This window comes from Oncorhynchus gorbuscha, linkage group LG12 (assembly GCF_021184085.1).
Source record: "Oncorhynchus gorbuscha isolate QuinsamMale2020 ecotype Even-year linkage group LG12, OgorEven_v1.0, whole genome shotgun sequence".
Taxonomy (NCBI): domain Eukaryota; kingdom Metazoa; phylum Chordata; class Actinopteri; order Salmoniformes; family Salmonidae; genus Oncorhynchus; species Oncorhynchus gorbuscha.
In genome coordinates this window covers 50,299,502-50,314,880 of record NC_060184.1, presented here as the reverse complement: position 1 = coordinate 50,314,880, position 15,379 = coordinate 50,299,502, and the positions used below count along the sequence as shown (strand labels likewise).

Here is a 15,379-nt window from a genome sequence, read left to right as displayed (position 1 = left end):
GTTCTAGGTAAGTCTATGGCTGTCTGAAGTGGTTCTCAATCAGAGGCAGGTGTTTATTGTTGTCTCTGATTGGGAACCATATTTAGGCAGCCATATTCTTTGTGTGTTTCGTGGGTGATTGTCCTTAGTGTCTTGATGTCCTTGCTCTGTGTGTATGTGCACCAGTATTAGGCTGTTTCGGTTTTCGTTACGTTTATTGTTTTGTAGTGTTTGTATTGATTCGTGTTTACGTTTGTTCATTAAACATGGATCGCAATCTACACGCTGCATTTTGGTCCGACTCTCCTTCACCACAAGAGAACCGTTACATAATCACCCACCACAAACGGACCAAGCAGCGTGTCAACAGGCAGGAGCCACAGGAGAAGCAACAAAGGCAGCAACAGCGGCGCAATGAGGATTGGACATGGGACGATATATTGGATGGCAAGGGTTGCTACACATGGGAGGAGATCCTGGCGGGAAGGGTTCGCCTTCCATGGGAACAGGTAGAGGCACTTAGGAGAGCAGAGGCAGCCGGAGAGAAGAGCCGGCGATACGAGGGAACACGGTTGGCAAGGAAGCCCGGGAGTCAGCCCCAAATATTTCTTGGGGGGTGGCTCACAGGGAGTATGGCTACGCCAGGTAGGAGACCTGCGCAAACTCCCTGTGCTTACCGGGGGGCTAGAGAGACCGGGCAGGCACCGTGTTATGCAGTGGTGCGCACGGTGTCCCCAGTGCAGGTGCATAGCCCGGTGCGGTATATTCCAGCTCCGCTTATCGGCCGGGCTAGAGTGAGCATCGAGCCAAGTGCCATGAAGCCGGCTCTACGCATCTGGTCTCCAGTGCGTCTCCTTGGGCCGGCTTACATGGCACCAGCCTTGCGCTCGGTGTCTCCGGTTCACCTGCATAGCCCAGTGCAGGCTATTCCACCTCGCCACACTGGCAGGGCGGCCAAGAGCATTCAACCAGGTAAGGTTGGGCAGGCTCTGTGCTCAAGAGCTCCAGTGCGCCTGCACGGTCCGGTCTATCCAGTACCACCTTCACACACCAGCCCTCCGGTGGCAGCTCCCCGTACCAGGCTTCCTGTGCGTGTTCTCGTTCCAGGCCCACCAGTGCCAGCACTACGCATCAGGTCTACAGTGCGCCTCGCCTCTCCGGAGCTGCCAGTCTGCATGGAGCAGCCAGAGCTGCCAGTCTGCATGGAGCAGCCAGAGCTGCCAGTCTGCATGGAGCAGCCAGAGCTGCCAGTCTGCATGAAGCAGCCAGAGCTGCCAGTCTGCATGAAGCAGCCAGAGCTGCCAGTCTGCATGGAGCAGCCAGAGCTGCCAGTCTGCACGGAGCTGCCAGTCTGCACGGAGCCGCCAGAGCTGCCAGTCTGTAGGAAGCCGCCAGAGCTCTCAGCCTACATGGAGCAGCCAGAGCCGCCAGTCAGCGTGGAGCAGCCAGAGCCGCCAGTCAGCGTGGAGCAGCCAGAGCCGCCAGTCAGCATGGAGCAGCCAGATCCGTCAGTCTGCCAGGATCCGCCAGTCAGCCAGACTCTTCCAGATCCGCCAGTCAGCCAGACTCTTCCAGATCCGCCAGTCAGCCAGACTCTTCCAGATCCGCCAGTCAGCCAGACTCTTCCAGATCCGCCAGTCAGCCAGACTCTTCCAGATCCGCCAGTCAGCCAGACTCTTCCAGATCCGCCAGTCAACCAGACTCTTCCAGATCCGCCAGTCAGCCAGACTCTTCCAGGTCAGCCAGACTCTTCCAGATCCGCCAGTCAACCAGACTCTTCCAGATCCGCCAGTCAGCCGGGATCTTCCAGATCCGCCAGTCAGCCGGGATCTTCCAGATCCGCCAGTCGGCCGGGATCTTCCAGATCCGCCAGTCGGCCGGGATCTTCCAGATCCGCCAGTCGGTCGGGATCTGCCAGAACTGCCAGTCGGCCGGGATCTGCCAGTCGGCCAGGATCCGCCAGATCCGCCAATCAGCCAGGATCTGCCAGTCAGCCAGGATCCGCCAGTCAGCCAGGATCTGCCAGTCAGCCAGGATCTGGTAGATCCATCAACCTGCCTGAGCTTCCTCTCACTCCTGAGCTTCCTCTCACTCCTGAGCTTCCTCTCACTCCTGAGCTTCCTCTCACTCCTGAGCTTCCTCTCACTCCCGAGCTTCCTCTCACTCCCGAGCTTCCTCTCACTCCCGAGCTTCCCCTCAGTCCCGAGCTTCCCCTCAGTCCCGAGCTTCCCCTCAGTCCCGAGCTTCCCCTCAGTCCCGAGCTTCCCCTCAGTCCCGAGCTTCCCCTCAGTCCCGAGCTTCCCCTCAGTCCCGAGCTTCCCCTCAGTCCCGAGCTTCCCCTCAGTCCCGAGCTGCCCCTCAGTCCCGAGCTGCCCCTCAGTCCCGAGCTGCTCCTCAGTCCAGTGGGGTTCTGGGTGAGGACTACTAGGCCATGGTCGGAGGCGAGGGTGGACTATCCAAGGACGCGAGGAGGAGGGACTAAGACAGTGTTTGAGTGGAGTCCACGTCCCGCGCCGGATGAACAGACGTGAACAGACGCGCCACCATGAACAGACGCCCACCCGGACCCTCCCTATTGTTTTGAGGTGCGTTCGGGAGTCCGCACCTTAGGGGGGGGTTCTGTCACGCCCTGGTCAAAGTATTTTGTGTTTATCTTCATTTATTTGGTTAGGCCAGGGTGTGACATGGGTTTTTGTATTTGGTGTGTATGTATTGGGATTGTAGCTTAGTGGGGTGTTCTAGGTAAGTCTATGGCTGTCTGAAGTGGTTCTCAATCAGAGGCAGGTGTTTATTGTTGTCTCTGATTGGGAACCATATTTAGGCAGCCATATTCTTTGTGTGTTTCGTGGGTGATTGTCCTTAGTGTCTTGATGTCCTTGCTCTGTGTGTATGTGCACCAGTATTAGGCTGTTTCGGTTTTCGTTACGTTTATTGTTTTGTAGTGTTTGTATTGATTCGTGTTTACGTTTGTTCATTAAACATGGATCGCAATCTACACGCTGCATTTTGGTCCGACTCTCCTTTACACAGACAAGCACATAGGAATTTAAAACCATACAAAGCAGCACAGATAAATCTTAAAGAAGATAAGACATTTGAGAGAGAATTGTTACAGGATTGCCAAGAACGAAGTTCATAGAAGTGAGCGCTGGCCTCTAGCTGATGATATGTTCTCCGGGAAAGGTTGGGGATTTACAGGAGTGCTGATCGGTCTGAGCTGTCTGATTGTGGGAGCCAAACTCCTAATACACCATGATCCAACCGAGAAGGTGGTAACTTGACCCATAGTGTAGAAGATGAGGATTTTGTATTAACAAAGTACATAAGGTCACTTAATCTGGATAAACAGGAAGTGAGAGTAGAGCTAGGGAAGGATGTCTCAGTTGAGTTCTATGTAGACCAAATGGGGTCTCTAACCCCTTGGCAGTCTAGGACTATGAGCCATTATGGAAGATATCTGTGCAGGTCCCTTGTAGTTCATGGAAACAGGTCATAGCTCACACCGAGAGAGACTGCTATATAAATCCACAAACCCAGTATGGAAGAAAATGGAGTATAGTGAAGGTGAGGGTTTTTGACTGTAATCCGGAGCAAGGGAAGTATTGCATAAAGGTACGAATGACCATTAAAAACGTAAAGAAAGAGGATCTCAGGTTAAGGTATGTTGGTTTTGACCAGGTTTCGGTCGAGACTACGGTACCATTCCGGGTAGCAGAGGTTAGATCTGGTGATAGGTCTACAGCCAGCCAGAATACCAGCAGTACCCCGGACAAAACGGACATTACCTGTCGAGTCGTCCAGAGCCAAGGACCGGTGCGGATAGTTCAGACGAAAGATCTCAAGGAAGTGATTGAGGTGGAAACTGGTTATGGGGATTCCAACCAATGGTTGGAATGGATCCTGTATACAGCCAGATCAGTAGATAAAGAAGAATGTTATGCCTGTGCCACAGCCAAACCTCAGTTGACAACCATCCCCTTTCCACTTGATGGAATTGATTCACCCATGGGAATGGCCTTTATGGTAAAGCTGTCCATGAAGGCAGGGAAGCCAGACAATGACAGTTGCATTGATCTGCATTATCTGTATCCCCATGTGCCCATTACATCCAGACTTCCCCCTTTCACAGTTACAGGAGGAAATTATTATTGTATGGCTCGATACACCACATACGGACGTAATGTAGGGGAAGTAAGGACATGCAACCGGACAAAGAATGTTACCACAGACAAGACAATGAGGGACCTGACTGGGTGGTTGAGTTCCGAGGACTTTAGCAAGATAACAAGGCCTAGAGCGGAGGTTCGGTGGTTGTGTGGAGGTATGAAGCTGTGGCCTAACCTGTCCTTTGACAATAGAGTTTACATCGATAGCATTGGGGTTCCAAGCCTGATGAGTTCAAAGCTAGGAATCAGATACGGGCTGGATTAGAATCAAGCATTTTCTGGCGGTGTAGTCAGTTTCCTCCTCTTCTTCCGAAGAGGAGAGGCGAAACGGATGAGGACCAATATGCGGCGTGGTAAGTGTCCATGGTTCTTTTTAATACGTTAAGGTACACATGAACAACTGACTACAAAAAAACAAGAAATGTTAAAACTCAAAACAGTCCTATCTGGTGCAAACACAGAGACAGGAACAATCACCCACCAACACACAGTGAAACCCAGGCTACCTAAGTATGATTCTCAATCAGAGACAACTAATGACACCTGCCTCTGATTGAGAACCATACTAGGCCGAAACATAGAAATACCCAAATCATAGAAAAACAAACATAGACTGCCCACCCAACTCACGCCCTGACCATACTAACTAAATACAAAACACAGGAAATAAAGGTCAGAACGTGACAGGTGGTTAACTCTCAGTAAAAATGTAGATTGGATCAATTATATCTACTATAACCAACAGCGTTTCATCAACTATACTAGAGAGGCGATAAAAGGGTTAGCAGAACAAACAGCTACTACTAGCTGGATGGTATGGCAGAAGAGAATAGCATTGGATATGCTACTGGCTGAGAAGGGGGGTGTGCGTGTGATATTTGGAGCGGAATGTTGTACTTTCATCCCCGATAACATAGCTCCAGACGGATCAGTGAGCAAGGCCCTGGCTGGTTTAACCTTTCTAGCGCAGGGGTTCCGCTAGCAACATTCCGCTGAAACATTCTGCTGAAAAGGCAGCGCGCGAAATTCAAAAATATATATTTTGACACATTAACAAGTCCAATACAGCAAATGAAAGATAAACATCTTGTTAATCTACCCATCGTGTCCGATTTCAAAAATGCTTTACCGCTAAAGCACAACATATGATTAGTTAGATCATAGCCAAGTCGAAAAAACACAGCCATTTTTCCAGCCAAAGATAGGAGTCACAAAAAGCAGAAATATAGATCAAATTAATCACTAACCTTTGATGATCTTCATCAGATGACACTCATAGGACATCATGTTACACAAAACATGCATGTTTTGTTCGATAATGTGCATATTTATATCCAAAAATCTCAGTTTACATTGGCGCCTTACGTGCAGTAATGTTTTGATTCGAAAACATCCGGTGATTTTGCAGAAATACTCATAATAAACATTGATAAAAGATACAAATGTTATTCACAGAATTAAAGATAGACTTCTCCTTAATGCAACCGCTGTGTCAGATTTTTTAAAACTTTACGGAAAAATCATAATTTTACAGAAAAAGCATAATCTGAGAACGTAGCTCAGAGCCCAAATCAGGTAGAGGAATATTCACCATTTTGGAATCAAGTTAGAAATAACACCATAAATATTCATTTACCTTTGATGATCTTCATCAGAAGGCACTCCCAGGAATCCCAGTTCGACAATAAATGACCGATTTGTTCCATAAAGTTCCATCATTTATGTCCAAATAGCCACTTGTTGTTAGCGTGTTCAGCACAGTAATCCATCTTCATGAGACGCGAGCATTTCGTCCAGACAAAAGCTTGAAAAGTTCTGTTACAGTCCTTTAGAAACATGTCAAACGATGTATGGAATCAATCGTTAGGATGTTTTTAATATAAAACATCAATAATGTTCCAACAGGAGAATTCCTTTGTCTTCAGAAAATCATTGGAACGAGAGGTAACTCTGTCGTGAGCGCGCGTCATGAGACCGAGGCTCTCTGCCAGACCACTGACTCAAAGAGGTCTCATGAGCCCCTCCTTTATAGTAGAATCCTCAAACCAGTTTCTAAAGACGGTTGACATCTAGTGGAAACTCTAGGAAGTGCAACCTCATCCATATCTCAATGTGTATTCGGTAGGCAAAGCTTTTAAAAACTACAAACCTCAGATGTCCCACTTCCTGGTTGGATTTTTCTCAGGTTTTTGCCTGCCATATGAGTTCTGTTATACTCACAGACATCATTCAAACAGTTTTAGAAACTTCTGAGTGTTTTCTATCCAATAATACTAATAATATGCATATATTAGCATCTGGGACAGAGTAGGAGGCAGTTCACTCTGTGCACGCTATTCATTCAAAAGTGAAAATGCTGCCCCCTCTCCCAAAAAGGTTAACCACATTAGCCCATGAGTTAGCAGAGAACTCTGGGGTGGATAATTCTCTAACAAATTGTTTGGGAAATGGAAAAATTTCATAATCCCTGTGTTGTGGGCAACTTTCACCCGTATGAGTGTTTTGGTACGGTGTGGATGTTCTTTGGTCCCATGTGTGAGAGGTTTCATCACCAGGACTCTGAAAAGATCAATGACGAATGAGATGATGAGATACGGACCGATTCCGAGCTCCAGCTAGTGGGATGACGAATACAGGCCTCCAGGCCTAGGAGTTGGCTCCGTTTCTTTTAACAACGAGGAGCCTATGTTGGATAAGACCATTTTTTATGTTTAGACTGTTTTTTTATGAGGATTGTAATAAAAATCCTAACAGGAAGAGTTATAATTTGATATAGGCCTAGAACAGTCATGGATGAATATCAAATGTACATACAGGGGGGAGAACAAGTATTTGATACACTGCCGATTTTGCAGGTTTTCCCACTTACAAAGCATGTAGAGGACTGTAATTTTTATCATAGGTACACTTCAACTGTGAGAGATGGAATCTAAAACAAAAATCCAGAAAATCACATTGGATGATTTTTAAGTAATTTGCATTTTATTGCATGACATAAGTATTTGATACATCAGAAAAGCATAACTTAATATTTGGTACAGAAACCTTTGTTTGCATCCAGCGCTGCCACCATCCCCACCACTACCACAGTCTACAATGTGTAGGGAAGGAGGAGGCCCAATGGAGGAGGCCTGAACCAGCTGGCTAGCAGGTGCCAAATGACAGGGACAGGTTCAGGCCAGAGCACTTACAGTAAATTGACCTATCGGCTGCCTTCGATACTGTGAACCATCAGATCCTCCTCTCCCACCCTCTCCGAGTTGGGCATCTCCGGCGTGGCCCACGCTTGGATTGCGTCCTACCTGACAGGTCACTCCTACCAGATGGCGTGGCGAGAATCTGTCTCCTCACCACGCGCTCTCACCACTGGTGTCCCCCATGGCTCTGTTCTAGGCCCTCTCCTATTCTCGCTATACACCAAGTCACTTGGCTCTGTCATAACCTCACATGGTCTCTCCTATCATTGCTATGCAGACGACACACAATTAATCTTCTCCTTTCCCCCTTCTGATGACCAGGTGGCGAATCGCATCTCTGCATGTCTGGCAGACATATCAGTGTGGATGACGGATCACCACCTCAAGCTGAACCTCGGCAAGACGGAGCTGCTCTTCCTCCCGGGGAAGGACTGCCCGTTCCATGATCTCGCCATCACGGTTGACAACTCCATTGTGTCCTCCTCCCAGAGCGCTAAGAACCTTGGCGTGATCCTGGACAACACCCTGTCATTCTCAACTAACATCAAGGCGGTGGCCCGTTCCTGTAGGTTCATGCTCTACAACATCCGCAGAGGACGACCCTGCCTCACACAGGAAGCGGCGCAGGTCCTAATCCTGGCACTTGTCATCTCCCGTCTGGATTACTGCAACTCGCTGTTGGCTGGGCTCCCTGCCTGTGCCATTAAACCCCTACAACTCATCCAGAACGCTGCAGCCCGTCTGGTGTTCAACCTTCCCAAGTTCTCTCACATCACCCTGCTCCTCCGCTCTCTCCACTGGCTTCCAGTTGAAGCTCGCATCCGCTACAAGACCATGGTGCTTGCCTACGGAGCTGTGAGGGGAACGGCACCTCAGTACCTCCAGGCTCTGATCAGGCCCTACACCCAAACAAGGGCACTGCGTTCATCCACCTCTGGCCTGCTCGCCTCCCTACCACTGAGGAAGTACAGTTCCCGCTCAGCCCAGTCAAAACTGTTCGCTGCTCTGGCCCCCAATGGTGGAACAAACTCCCTCACGACGCCAGGACAGCGGAGTCAATCACCACCTTCCGGAGACGCCTGAAACCCCACCTCTTTAAGGAATACCTAGGATAGGATAAGTAATCCTTCTTACCCCCCCCCCTTAAGATTTAAATGCACTATTGTAAAGTGACTGTTCCACTGGATGTCATAAGGTGAATGCACCAATTTGTAAGTCGCTCTGGATAAGAGCGTCTGCTAAATGACTTAAATGTAATGTAAATGTAAATGTTTGCAATTACAGAGATCATATGTTTCCTGTAGTTCTTGACCAGGGTTGCACACACTGCAGCAGGGATTTTGGCCCACTCCTCCATACAGACCTTCTCCAAAAAACTACTTCCTGAATGTTTCTCAGACAACTACTATGATTATTATTATTTGACCATGCTGGCCATTTATGAACATTTGAACATCTTGGCCATGTTCTGTTATAATCTCCACCCGGCACAGCCAGAAGAGGACCGGCCACCCCTCCTCTCTAGGTTTCTTCCTAGGTGTTGGCCTTTCTAGGGAGTTTTCCCTAGCCACAGTGCTTCTACACCTGCATTGCTTGCTGTTTGGGGTTTTAGGCTGGGTTTCTGTACAGCACTTTGAGATATCAGCTGATGTACGAAGGGCTAAATACATTTGATTTGATTTGATCCAGAATTCCGAATGCTGCCCCCTACCCCAGAGAAGTTAATTGAGATTCAGTTTAGGAACATTGAGAACATAATTCTCATAACACTTTCCAAGTCATGTCCAAGAAAATGAATTTACCACAGGTGGACTCCGTTCAAGTTGTAGAAGCATCTCAAGGATGACCAATGGAAACAGGATGCATCTGAGCTCAATTTCGATTCTCATAGCAAAAGGTCTGAATACTTATGTAAATAAGGTATTTCTGTATATTTCTTTTTATACATTTCCCAAAATGTATAAAAACCTGTTTTCACTTTGTCATTATGGGGTATTGTGTGTAGATTGATGAGGAGAAAATGCCTTTCATCCTTTTTAGAATAAGGCTGTAACGTAACAAAATGTCTAAAAAGTGAAGGGGTCTGAATACTTTCAGAATGCACTGTATTTATACTTTGTGTATAATGTGTCAATTTGTGTTCTGGTTTGCAGAGCACATTTGAAATAGAGATCTAGGTCTCAATATGTCTTCCCTGGTAAAATAAAGGTATCACCTGGAACCATCGATATAAAACCTGTTCCTGGAACATCAGAGACTGATGAACACTGTCTAATAGGATGTCATCCCAGCCTGCTATAATGTTACTGATTTAAGACTGAAGTGAAAGTTAGCTATTATTGCACTTATTTTAATGAAATTATAAATTTCTTGCACTTTCTCAAATTCATTTACAGTGGTTAATGAGGAACCTGTGTCGAGTTGATGGTCTGAATGTTTTCTAGCACTTTGTGCAAGCCTGTTTTTTTTTGGTCATAAAAAGGTTGGAAGGTTTGTAAGGTGTTTTAGAATTTTTTCATGAAACGGGACCAGTGAACATAACAATAATATTGGCAGTTAAGGGTGGCCTGTTAACTTTATCCCACTCCACCCGGAAATGTTTAAAAATACTAAATGATACAAAAAATGTAATGATGTGACAGTATTGATTTTGAAAATGATTTTATTGTTAATCAAAAGCAGTGCACAGCTGAAATTTTAAAAACAGTAAATGGCAGTGAATTAAAATGTTTAGTTTGATGCAAAGCCAAAAATGACGGTTTTCCAATATTACTGGCTATACAAAAAACAATCAAAAAAAATAACTGAGGAATGGTGCCCACATCCTGCTTTACATTGTGATTTTCTTCTTTTTTTATATCATACAATTAAATTATTTATATAAGGATGATAGGTGGGTGATGTGCAACATTTTGGCAACGAAAATCCCAGTCTAAAAGAAACATTTTTCACTTTGTTTCCCAAATACGCATAGCTTCTTTAAATGCAGCACCTTTTGTGCTTGATTAAAATCTACTGCAGATAACACTGGACCGTTGATTAGATTGAAGGTCATGATTGTGTGAGAAAGTCACATTCGGCAAAGGTTTGTAAGGTCGTCAATAACAGAAACCCGAATCTGAGTCGGCTGATTCGAAATCAAATTAAATCCCTGATATATAAATGTAATCTAATTAGACTGCATAAAAAAACTCTATCCATCATATTCATATGGATCATAACTTTTGAACGTTTTTAGTCCGAGAGTCTTTGGAAACACTTGTGAAGGGTTAACTTTTATGAAAAAACTATGTCAACAACTGTAAGTTTACACAGGATGTTTAGAGTCGACATGCAAGTGATGATACTCTGACATATCAAAAAAGTCACAGCGGTCTAAGGCACTGCATCTCGGTGCAAGAGGTGTCACTACAGTCTCTGGTTCATATCCAGACTGTATCATCTGACCGTGATTAGGAGTCCCATAGGACGGCGCACAATTGGTCCAGCAATCGTCCGGGTTTGGCCGGGGTAGAACGTCATTGTAAATAAGAATTTGTTCTTAACTAACTTGCCTAGTTAAATAAAGTCAGCTTGCAGTTCTACTGATTATGAATGTGGCATATATGGCTACTGAATGGGTGATGAAGTCCTTATGTAGGTGCCCTTCAACTTTAAGTGTCACCAATGCCTGAAAATACATTGATTTGATTGATATTTGGCATTGCAGAGAAAATAAAAAGATAAACTGATGCGTTTATTGCGGTTTGGCCCTCCCTCTTCTGCCCAATTCCAAATCAACTCCTAGCCCTTTCTGTAACAAATCTTATCGGTGTAAGCAATCCCTTACAGAAAAATCACATGTATTTCACATGTGATAACATCTGTGACAACATGTAAAAGCAACATCTGATAACATGAACCTACACATGTGAAAACATGATCTCGTGAAATAAATGTGACAACATGGGGATGCAAAATGCCTACGTACGATACCATGAAACTACACCTTTGAGAGTTAGATGTTCCTATGTGAACGTTTTCCACGTGAGGTGAAAACATGTTATTCTCCTCATATGTGAAAAGGTGGTGTTAACATGTGAACTCTAATTTGAATACATGTGAACATGTGGTTTCATATGTGAAGAACTGACCTCAAATCTCTTTTTTTATGTGAAAATTTCAGGTACTTCACATGTGAAAATGTGATTTTACATGTATTTTTGTGTAAGGGAATCAAATGATATGTGGGTTTTAAAGTAAATGGTACACTATTCAGCTAAAATAGTGTACAAAATATTTCATCAGTGACAACATGATTATTACTTAGTAGTGATCACTTAGTAGTGACTTTTCAATATGACCCCACCTGGGATTAGAATTGACAACTTCTAGGTTACGCTGATCTTTCTGCTGCCCATCAAAGTCTATAGCATTCCTATACACATTCATTATCTATAATACATGTCTGCACTTAGCAAAAGAGTGCCATCTGCACTTCTATTTTAGTTCATCTCATTATTCTCTCACCATAGATTTCATAGTTATTTCAGAATAAGTATAGTTTTCTGAATAGCTGTCTACTGTTTGTGGGGGATATTATTCTGTTTTAATGTTACTCCTGAATCACTATGATAACTATAATCGTTTTTTATAATAGTGTATTTTTAACAAAGCTGATTTCTACTTTACTCAAACCCAAAGTGTACAAATACAGGTTCAATCTGTAATTGACACCGATGTGATGGTGTAGCAGGAAGGTCGGGATGCTCGGAACCAAGAGTTTGTGAGTTCAAAACCCAGCTGAGGACATGTTCAATAATATTTTCTGTATAAATAAACATACACAATGTGATTATGTATGTCAAAAATGTACATTGAAAACACTATGTTAAAAATAACTGTTTGTGTGTATCCTAACGACTCAATTTTGTTTGCAGGGCATCATCTCTGGAATCTCATTTGAAAAATATTCACGTGACAGGTTATGTGATCACATTTAAAATCCACATGTAAACGTCAGTGTTCCAAAGAAACATGGTTGCACATGATTTCCCAGGAGGAAATTACACCTGTGAATCATGTGTTTTTTCCGTAAGGGGTATGTTATTTGCTTGCCCTCACCTTCTCATAAGCTAGATGGAATTGCTTATCCAGCAATCAAATCCTTTCAGATCTATACAAGAGCCTCTATTCGTCCATGGTTCTCCGGTCGATGGCAGGCGATTAGCAGGTGGGAAGGGCTTCCTGGGCGATGATCAGGCCTGGATGCCGATGGCCCAATTGCCTTGCACATTCCCAAGGACCGAGCAGTCCAGGACAGCAGAGACCATTGTATTCCCAGACCTCGTAGGGACAGAGGACTCTATCCAGGTGATGGAGGTGCCGGTAGCGATCTCACTACAAACACACACACGCACACACACACACACACACACACACAAACACACAGATTGACATACTAAACAGACTACATCTGTTTTTGTGATTGTGAGACTAATGTAAGTGTGAACATCCTCATGATGTGAGGTCTTGGAGTTGTAAATCCTCTTACCTGTACAACTTTTCCCGGTATGAGATGAAATTAGGCCCTTGTATGGCCATCCTCACGTTATGCAGGCTGAATGGGAACGGGTTGGTGAACTCCACCTTGACAAATATCTCCTGGTTCACCTTCGCTGGTCCACTCATCTGTTCAAATAGAGATGGTCCATTCACAACAATCTATGGTGATATAAGTCATTATTATAATCTAGGGATTATCAACTCCCCTGCGTTGGGAGCATGGATGTTTTTCGGAATGGCTGCTTTATCAAAGGCGAGGAGAGATGCAGCACTCCAGCAGCACAAATATGTTTTTAATTGGGTACACTACTACATTAGCTCTTGGGGAAAAACTAAATAAATGTCATATATACTTTTACGGAACACTTTAAAGGATAGTTCACGCAAATGACAAAAAAACAGTTTTCCTTACCATGTCAGCAGTCTATGGACAACGTAAGCGAGCAATCCATGATTTAATTTTGTGTACATGGCCACTGTCACCAAATTACTGCTGATACGGTAAAGATGACATTTTTTATTTGGGTGAACGATCCCTTTAAGGGAGGAAGGAAATACATCCTAATAAAGAGGACTAATGAAACTTCCAGACCCACCGCAAAGGTCAACTCGGGGCCTTTCAGGTTCACTATCTGTATGGCCATCAAGTCCTGGTTGTTCTCCATGCTCTTGGCCGTCACCACAAAGCGGAGGCTGGATTGGCAACCCAGCTTGGGCATGTAGTTCTGGGCCAGCACGCCCACCTGTATCCTCGACGCTGTTGGTTTTAGGGAGACCGAGTTTTGACAACGAAACAAATTCAATCAACAACAGGAGCATATTGTTAGGCAGAACATAACTTTTATAATTATTACCTGATAATTCATATTTAGATTATTTGGGATTCACCATTGTTTACCATTTGGTACCAGGTTGTTACCTGTAAAGTCTTTTGAGGTAAGTACTAGAGAGCATCCCATCGTTACCTCACGTTCTCTTACAATACAATACATACACACACCTGCTGAAACAGGACGTTGCCATAAAGCTGTAAAAGGACTGCAAAGCATTTTCTATAAACTGTTGAGGATTTTATTTCAGAGGAGGGGTCTGAAAGCTTTGCAGGACTATCATACAAAGTTGTGATACATGGAGACAAGCCCAAAAATACCTACAGTACAGTACGTATGTAAAGGATCACCCTGGTTTCTACTCACTCTCCATGGGTTTCAGAGTGATGTCAAAGGTCAACTGCTTGAACTGAGCCCTTTGGATGTTGGTGTAGTAGATCGTGGAGCCGACCAGGAGGCCATGGATGGTGCGTGTTTCTTCACTCATGTTCCTGAAGACCACAGCCATCTGGAAGTTCTGGCCAATCTTCACACGCTCCTGCGGGATCTCCAGCGTCATCGCCACGCCCTGCTCATCGTCATATTGCAAATGCGTCTTGTAGGTTCTCTCTGCATTCTTCATGGTCTCCTTATCTTTACTACTGCCTGTGTGTGTGTGGGAAGTTGGAGGGGAATAGAGTTAACATGGGACTGGTGGCCTAGGCTGGTCTAGGGATCTAAACCGCTCTCTTCGGAATACATATATCGCTGCAGCAAGGGTTTGAATCCGGCCCACTGCTATTTTAGCATCTCTCTTCTATATTTTCTTTCTCGCTATCAAATAGAATAGACAGACAAATATGAGAGGACTGGGACTTAAAAGAACAACCATGGGACTGATATGAAACTCTTGGCAATTGTATTTCACATATATATATATATATATATATACTGTATATACTGTACAGCCCAGGACCTCCACATCTGGCTTCTTCTGAGACCAGCCACCCTGACAGCAGATGAAACTGAGGAGTATTTCTGTCTGTAATAAAGCCCTTTTGTGAGGAAAAACTCATTCTGATTGGCTGGTTCTGGCTCCCCAGTGGGTTGGCCTATGCCCTCCCAGGCCCACCCATGTCTGCACTCCTGCCATTTGAAATCCATAGATTAAGGGCTAATACATTTATTTAAATCGACTGATTTCATTATATGAACTGTAACTCAGTAAAATCGTTGAAATTGTTGCATGTTGCGTTTATATTTTTTTTGCAAAGTAATTTGAAAAGCAGTAATAGCAAAGTCATTTCTATTCTTCATTCTTGTTGCATTAGTTTCATGAGACATTTTGCAAACTGCCAATAACAACCTTTAAAATGTGCAGTTACACCCTTGCCAGCCTACTCCATTGTCCAGGTGCCACATACCTTCTGGGTATTTGTACATCCCTGTAATGTCCATTGGCTCATAATTGTTTCCACCAATGGACTTTGTCAGGATTTTCATGCCGACATAAGTTGTGTCTACGCTTAGTAACTCAGTTTTCCCAGTTTGTGTATTTAGCTTGTATTTGTGAACGTCGCTATTCACCTGAGGTTAAAAGAAAGAGATAAATGTGAATATGATGATTGATTTGAATGAAATAAGATGTATTGCAAATTATAAAGCATAACTGTGTTACGCTTCA

At 44.6% G+C, this 15,379-nt stretch overlaps 1 protein-coding gene across 1 annotated transcript; it reads right to left on the bottom strand.

Moving 5' to 3' along the window:
* Positions 1-10,063: 10,063 nt before the first annotated feature.
* On the bottom strand, positions 10,064-15,275 carry LOC123990185 (coagulation factor XIII A chain-like). The gene is made up of 5 exons (XM_046290756.1): positions 15,120-15,275; positions 14,083-14,361; positions 13,483-13,643; positions 12,876-13,012; positions 10,064-12,721 (listed from the first exon to the last, which is right to left on the bottom strand). The coding sequence occupies exons 1-5, from the start codon at positions 15,196-15,198 to the stop codon at positions 12,580-12,582; spliced, it is 798 nt and encodes a 265-aa protein (XP_046146712.1). The 5' UTR covers positions 15,199-15,275; the 3' UTR covers positions 10,064-12,579.
* Between the last annotated feature and the right edge of the window lie 104 nt (positions 15,276-15,379).

Excerpts from the sequence above, each read along its gene's own strand:
- LOC123990185 (XM_046290756.1), bottom strand. The coding sequence starts at position 15,198 with ATGAAAATCCTGACAAAGTCCATTGGTGGAAACAATTATGAGCCAATG. Across the intron at positions 14,362-15,119 it reads GATGTACAAATACCCAGAAG|GCAGTAGTAAAGATAAGGAG; the intron begins GTATGTGGCACC and ends ACACACACACAG. Across the intron at positions 13,644-14,082 it reads CACTCTGAAACCCATGGAGA|CGTCGAGGATACAGGTGGGC; the intron begins GTGAGTAGAAAC and ends TAAAACCAACAG.